The following is a 6,933-nucleotide window of genomic DNA, read 5'->3' on the forward strand; positions in this document are numbered from 1 at the left end:
CCTGTAATTTTATTATAGGCTACTAAGCTTTCCATAAAGCGTGGCAACGTCGGCCATAAGTGTTAAACAACTTTATAAATAAGTGTCATTTTAATTTATAGGCAACGGTTGCCTGCACTCCGTACTCACCATCATGATGAGCTCAGGTCTGAAAGCGTCCCGCTACGGTTCATCCGTGAAGTTGATCAGCCTTCCTTCCAGGAGGACTCCGGACGGAAGTGAATTGCATTATTTTCCGAGACAACTTCAATTTTGTGACAGAAAACAATCAAATCCAAGAGATGCAGCCGGACTAGTCTGAATAAGTGAAACCTGTAGATCAGATGGAATCATGTTGCCCGGTGCGATTCAATGAATCATATGGGAAGCTTTGGTCCAAAAAGAGGAGCCTCGGGCAGGGGGCGTCCTGGGCCTTAATAGGGCATTGTCTTTGTACGCACCTCAGGCAGAGGGCGCACTGCCATGACCCCTCACGGACCCCCAGTTTTTAGTTTTTATTAACGGATAATAAACTTTATAAACGTAAAGCAGGTGTGTGTTTGGGGTAAAGGGCAGTGTTGGCCTGAAACTGCTGTTACTTAGGCCAATTTAATGTTTTAGTAGTTACTGAGAACAAAAGAAGAGGCAAGCGCCCCACCTAGTGGAGAAAACCACATTGTGCGTCCCGTAGACTTCTAGGTGCAGAGAAGAAAGCTACATATTATGAGTTATATAATATTATTTATAGTATATTACTGTATTTTATATCATAGAATTTAGGTTGTTATACAGATATTATTACATACGGTGATTGTAATTAATTGTTTTATTTTTTGGTAATTGTCATTTACTTTTTATAGGATTATAAAATGCCGATTGTCATCGGCATTGTTGTATTAGGAGAGAAAGAACTGTCGAAGGACTACAATTCCCATTAATTCTGTCGCTTAATGATGACGTACATATAGACTTTTCAAGAATGTTGAAAAACAATTGCGTCAGAGACTTGCGTACTTCTTTGCAAAAACGTGAAGGAACCAACGACCCTGCTCTCGGTATGTAACCTTAGCTTATTGCTGCCTATTTGTAAGTTGATTAATATACAACCGAAGATGTATTGGTATAGAATAGTTTTATTTAAAAGATTAAAACCAGAATATCTACGGTTTCCAAAAGGCTTGTTAGCTAAATGAGTCGTTAGCCAATTAATATATGCCGTGTTAACTAGCTAAGGTTTGCTAGTATAGGTAACTAACGTGAAATATGTCAAAGTTTATTTACTTCAATAACTGGACAGTTATTGCTACATTACTTGAGCCTTATGACTTATGACTATATTTATTATTTTTTTGTGCACATCGGAGACCATTGGGCTGGAGTCAAATGTATTTGCCACTTGTATTTTTGACGATACTTGGCAATAACGTTTATGCTTAACTGGTTTGTGACTCTTGCCTTTACAGATAATAAAGAGAAAAGTATGATGTCACGACTCTCAGTTTAAATGCTGTTAGTTAACGTTACCTGACGGGATGTTTACGTTTTATACTGATATAGGATAATATATTGTGACCATGTTGTTGGCGAGGCTGACATGCTTGAGGAGTGTCCCGCTCGCCGGGATTCGCTCTGTACTGGCACAGGGCTCCCCAGCCCTGAGAGCGCCCACCTTGAAGGCCTGTCCTCCCCTGCTCAGGCCCCAACAGGTACTGTATATGTTACAGGTATCAGAATATAACACCTGTAGGCAGATGTATATATCCTGTAATACAGGAAAGAAATGATGAGACAGGGAGACGTGTTTCCTCTTTTCAATGTTCTCTGCCATTATTTATTCATAAACATCATCAGTTCACTGAACACGGTGCATTGTCTCTTTTTTCCAGTATCATAACTACTGTACTTTAGCTGTATCTTTATACAGGTTTCTTGGCTTTACATAGCCACACAAGTCAATACACACAGTACAACTTCATGTCACTAGTTGGTCCAAAACTGTTTCTCTATGGTTAACTCTTCGAGTATAGTTTGACTATAATTGCACTCTCAATGCACTAACATAAATTTACTATCTAGCAAGACTTGGACTTATAAGCAATTGTGTCAGTAACCAAATCATTGGAAAAAAACAACACCTTCTAGCAAGTTAACAAAACAGACTAAACACGGAGCCAGATGACCTGTGAACTTAAGAGGAGGCGTGTGGCCCACTTAGTATCTTGTAGCTAGCATGCTATTTAAGAGAATGATCGAGTGTACCACCGCCATTACTATTGCTCTCGGTGGGCATTAGCTTACTTTCCACGAATACACAGAACCATTTTCCCCTAGTTTCACTCTACCACTCACCCTTGAATCATAACTCAACATTTGCTTATTGACTCTAGCAGTTTTGTGGGGTTTTCTTGTTCAACACTAACCTGTAATACAGGAAAGAAATGATAAGACAGGGAGACGTGTTTCCTCTTTTCGATGTTCTCCGCCATTATGAGGAAATAGCGGTGCGTGCGCTCCCGTCTACAGTCCCTGGAGTAAACAACAAACCCACACTGCCACCTACTGTCAAAAGTGGTGTGACTACGGATACAATACAGTATATTGGCATGTCAACGGTACCAAACATCTCTTCAGGAGAAGATAGAACTGTTACATGTTTTATATCAAAGTAAAATACACATTCATACAAATGTGGGCACACATTGGTGGGCATCACACATAGTTAACCTCCACATTAACAACACCCATTGTTCCTTAAAACTACACCAGTACCACACGCACAGTCCAATAATTACTTTTACCTCTGTTACTATGATCAGATTAAGTTAGAAGGAACTCTTATTAATCTTGGGTTACTAAAGAAGATATTTAAATATTGTTGCATCAAATAGTGGCTATGGGATGAACAAACTAATAGACACACTCAATACATTTAAAATGTTAATCACATTTGTAGGTTTGTTTAATACTTGTTCTTTCACCAGGGTTATTCCTATAAAGCCAGATTTGGTTTCCGCCGTGCACGGACGACCAGAGACCAGCTCAAAGAAGCAGCTTTTGAGCCAGCGACAGATACCGCCATTCGAAGTAAATACTAACATATATTAGTTACTTATTCTGTTACATAGACTACATACATACTGTACTGTTAAATAACGGGGCTTTTCAGCCATTTACTTCCTTAGTCAGACCATAGCTGTCCAAAAATACGAGTTCACATAAATTGGAACCTTTTTTAATGGTGGTGCTTGATTTGAAACTAAATGACTACCATACAGTGTCAAAACAAATTAAACTATGTGTCTGTGGCATGTTGCTTTAGACACCTTTCAAGCAGTTAGGTTCATGGTATGGTGCAGTGGAAATTAGAGGTTAAAACAAGATTTATTTAATCTCTATCTAGTTGACAGCATGGGAAGAATAATTCTTGCTGGAGGTGCAGCAGTTGGCCTTGGAGCTCTGTGCTACTATGGGCTCGGCATGTCCAGTGAAATCGGTGCCATTGAGAAAGCAGTGTGAGTAAAAGCTTTTTGTACAAGCAGCGTTTTAATTTTATTTTGAAGCATAGGTCAGTATAGAGTGTTTGTGGCTTGCCATTCAAAGCTCTAGCTTCACCTGTCTCTTTTCTCCCTGTGCAGCATCTGGCCTCAGTACGTAAAGGACAGGATCCACTCCACCTACATGTACTTTGCAGGCAGTGTTGGACTGACAGCTCTGTCAGCTGTAGCTGTGAGCCGGACCCCTGCACTTTTGGGTCTGATGATGAGAGGATCCTGGCTGGTAAGCTTCATGTGGATCTAGTATAGACAGATGCAACATTTACTGCCAAATTAAAGTGAAAGCTAATGCACTGTAGGCTGGTTAAGTAATATCTGACCTTTTCAAAGTGACTGTGAAGTGTTTCCCATTTCTGTGTGAATTCATAAAGTATGTTTGTTTTGACACAGGCAATTGGAGCAACCTTTGCAGCCGTGATTGGTGCTGGCATGCTGGTCCGGTCCATCTCATATGAGCACAGCCCAGTGCCCAAACACCTCGCTTGGTTGCTCCATGCAGGTTTGCAAGACTGTCTCGTAAAAAATTATTATTCTGTTATATTATCCCACTCAGCCCTATTGTTATGTAGTTGCCTCAGTTGAACACTAGAGGGCAGTCATGTAAAGGCTCAGATTAACAACTACTCTGTATTTGAAACTTCTCCACTACATCCTGGCAACAGATTTTTTTTTGTGTCATTGTTTGTTATTAATGTGATATTTTTTATCCATTGATAAGGTGTGATGGGTGCTGTTGTCGCTCCCCTGACTCTCCTGGGAGGCCCTCTGATGCTGAGGGCTGCCTGGTACACAGCAGGCATTGTGGGAGGTCTGTCAACGGTGGCCATGTGTGCCCCAAGTGAAAAATTCCTCAATATGGGCGGGCCATTGGCTGTTGGCTTTGGAGTAGTCTTTGCTTCCTCTATTGGTTAGTATAATGCAATTTCACTTCATAAACCCTGTCTCAGTTGATAATACTGAAAATAGCAGTGGAGATGCTAGAGAATGTGAGGGTACCTCTGTGTCAGCACCCTCGCCTTGTTACTGCAGTCAGTAGTTTTGTTGCAGTGAATGAACTTGCAATGTGTTGTTAATTTGCACATATCCTGATGTGTGCACTTTATTTATGGAGTGCATACATTTCCTTCACAGTGGTTCTGTGCTGGTGTGTTTACAACTGATGGCTCTCAGACACAAGTACAGAAGTGTGAAGATCCTGCCATAATGTCTGTAATTTAAATGACACTGTGTACACTGTGAATACAAATCAATCCATTGTACGCTTAATTCAAGACCCCGCTAACTAGTCAACACCATGTATTAGGTGTTTTTACCATGAATAGGTCACTTTAGTAAGAAATGTCTTTATAAGATCAAAATCCATAAACTGCAAATTTTGAGTAAATTACACTGAAAGCATTGGTTCTATGTGGGGATGGGCAGATGACGTTCTATGAAGCTTTGGGCTTTCTTTTTGTTTGTGTCAAAAACGGATTTGAAACTTTATTGCAGTTAAATAAATTGCAATTCTCTGCTTTGAATTCCCTGTGAAAAATCTGTGCTCGTCAATCTCACAGTGAATGCTCTGCTCTTCTTCAGGAACAATGTTCCTGCCGCCAACCTCGGCATTTGGTGCAGGCCTGTACTCGGTGGCCATCTATGGAGGCCTGGTCCTGTTCAGCCTTTTCCTCCTTTATGACACACAGAAGGTCATCAAGAGAGCAGAGACACACCCACTCTATGGTGTACAGAAATATGACCCCATCAACGCGTAAGTGTAGTACACAGTACACTTTTAAATACCTTTTTTCTGTAAAGTAAAGGGTATTATTATTTTTTTACTTGCACCAAAGGATGGATCTCATAGTTTTTTTTATATTACAGGTGTATGGGGATTTACATGGACACACTGAATATCTTCATAAGGCTGGTGATGATTCTGGCTAATGGGGGCAGCGGCAGAAAGAAATAAATAGCAGCATTCTTACTTTAGCTTCAGTTTTACCTTCCACAGAGCTGAACAAAACTGTTTCATTGCTAGCAGCACATGCCAGGTGTTTTTTTTTTTGTGACAAATCTAATCACACAAATGTTTTGCAAGTGTGTACAGATGACTTGCTCGTCCAAGTAAAAAAACACAAACTGTTCATTGATAACACACAGACAGAACTCTTAGTTTAATTGTTGAAGTTTCTGATTTATCCTGAGGGTTACAGAGGGGTGAAATCTGTTTGTCAGCATCAGATGTTGTTCTTTATGTTTTCTATTTATTTTCTCTTGGATGTGTTCCTGATAAGAATGAAAGTTCAAGTATATCTGGTATTTACAACAGAAATGCCACATGCCAGCTAGACTCGCAGTACAATAAATTACTTATTTGTGTGTGGGTTTTCCAGTATACAGTGATACTGTACTGCTGTGATGGATTAAAGAGATCGACATTGGTTTATATATTTCTGCAAAAATGATTGCTCAATCCCTGCGATGGATTGGCGACCTGTCTAGGGTGTACCCCGCCTTCGCCCGATTGCTGGCCGGGATTGGCAAAGCCCCCGCCCCCCGTGACCCCGTTCAGGGACTAAGCGGTGGAAAATGAATGAATGAATGATTGCTCAATAAACAAGTGCAAAGTGGTGTTTTTATGTGTCAGTTTTTTAGTAAATTAGCTTACTATTGGGAAGATAATCTTAAAATGTTTCAATTCTGCTTCCTAGAAACACAACATGACATCTTCAAATGTCTTATTATATTTATGTCAACTGTCTAAAACCAACAGGAAAAATTTACTCGAATATTGTACAGAGCAGCTGCAACCTTCAAAAAGATTTGTGTGGGGTCTTAAAAATGCTTAAAACAATAAGCAATTATGAGAATAGTTGGTGATTAACTCTGTTGATAAGGTAATTGCCTAATTGTTCCAACTCTAGAAATTTGGGCTTCTGATAAGTCTATATTCACACACTAAGATTGTCATGTCCCTGTGGTTTAACAAGTAAAAAGAAATTACATGGGAGTTCTGGTTGTTTTACATTTTCATTTATCTTATCTTTTTGATCATAATGAACATTTATAGTACAATATTACCAGACACTAAATTGGCATTGATCCTGGTTGTCATCTACTTCCATTCATAATATGACAGTGTATTGTGTGTGTGTATATACAATGTCTTCCAACAGTGGAACTATTAACTTTGGTGAACAATGTCCACTAATTGAGTTTTTGGTACATGATATTGTAGTACTGGGTATAACTTGCATTGACATTTCCAATAAAATGACCCACAAAACCAACAAACAACTAGAGCAGCTAATATTAATAGTGTTCTTTTTAAAGTGAGTGTGAGAAAATGTTGGTGTAAAGCTCTACCCACAACCCCTCACTGCTACTACTAAATAATCCAAAACTTGCATATTCTACC

General features: G+C 39.5%; 1 protein-coding gene across 1 annotated transcript; it reads left to right on the plus strand.

Annotated features, from left to right (window-relative positions):
• Positions 1-931: 931 nt before the first annotated feature.
• Positions 932-6,160, plus strand: ghitm (growth hormone inducible transmembrane protein). The gene is made up of 9 exons (XM_020605327.1): positions 932-1,034; positions 1,537-1,685; positions 2,961-3,063; positions 3,380-3,491; positions 3,615-3,756; positions 3,924-4,032; positions 4,252-4,440; positions 5,112-5,283; positions 5,397-6,160. Exons 2-9 carry the CDS (start codon positions 1,554-1,556, stop codon positions 5,482-5,484), a joined length of 1,047 nt encoding a protein of 348 aa, XP_020460983.1. The 5' UTR covers positions 932-1,034; positions 1,537-1,553; the 3' UTR covers positions 5,485-6,160.
• The last annotated feature ends 773 nt before the right edge of the window (positions 6,161-6,933 follow it).

Source organism: Monopterus albus, unplaced genomic scaffold (genome assembly GCF_001952655.1).
Source record: "Monopterus albus unplaced genomic scaffold, M_albus_1.0 scaffold69.1, whole genome shotgun sequence".
Classification (NCBI taxonomy): Eukaryota; Metazoa; Chordata; class Actinopteri; order Synbranchiformes; family Synbranchidae; genus Monopterus; species Monopterus albus.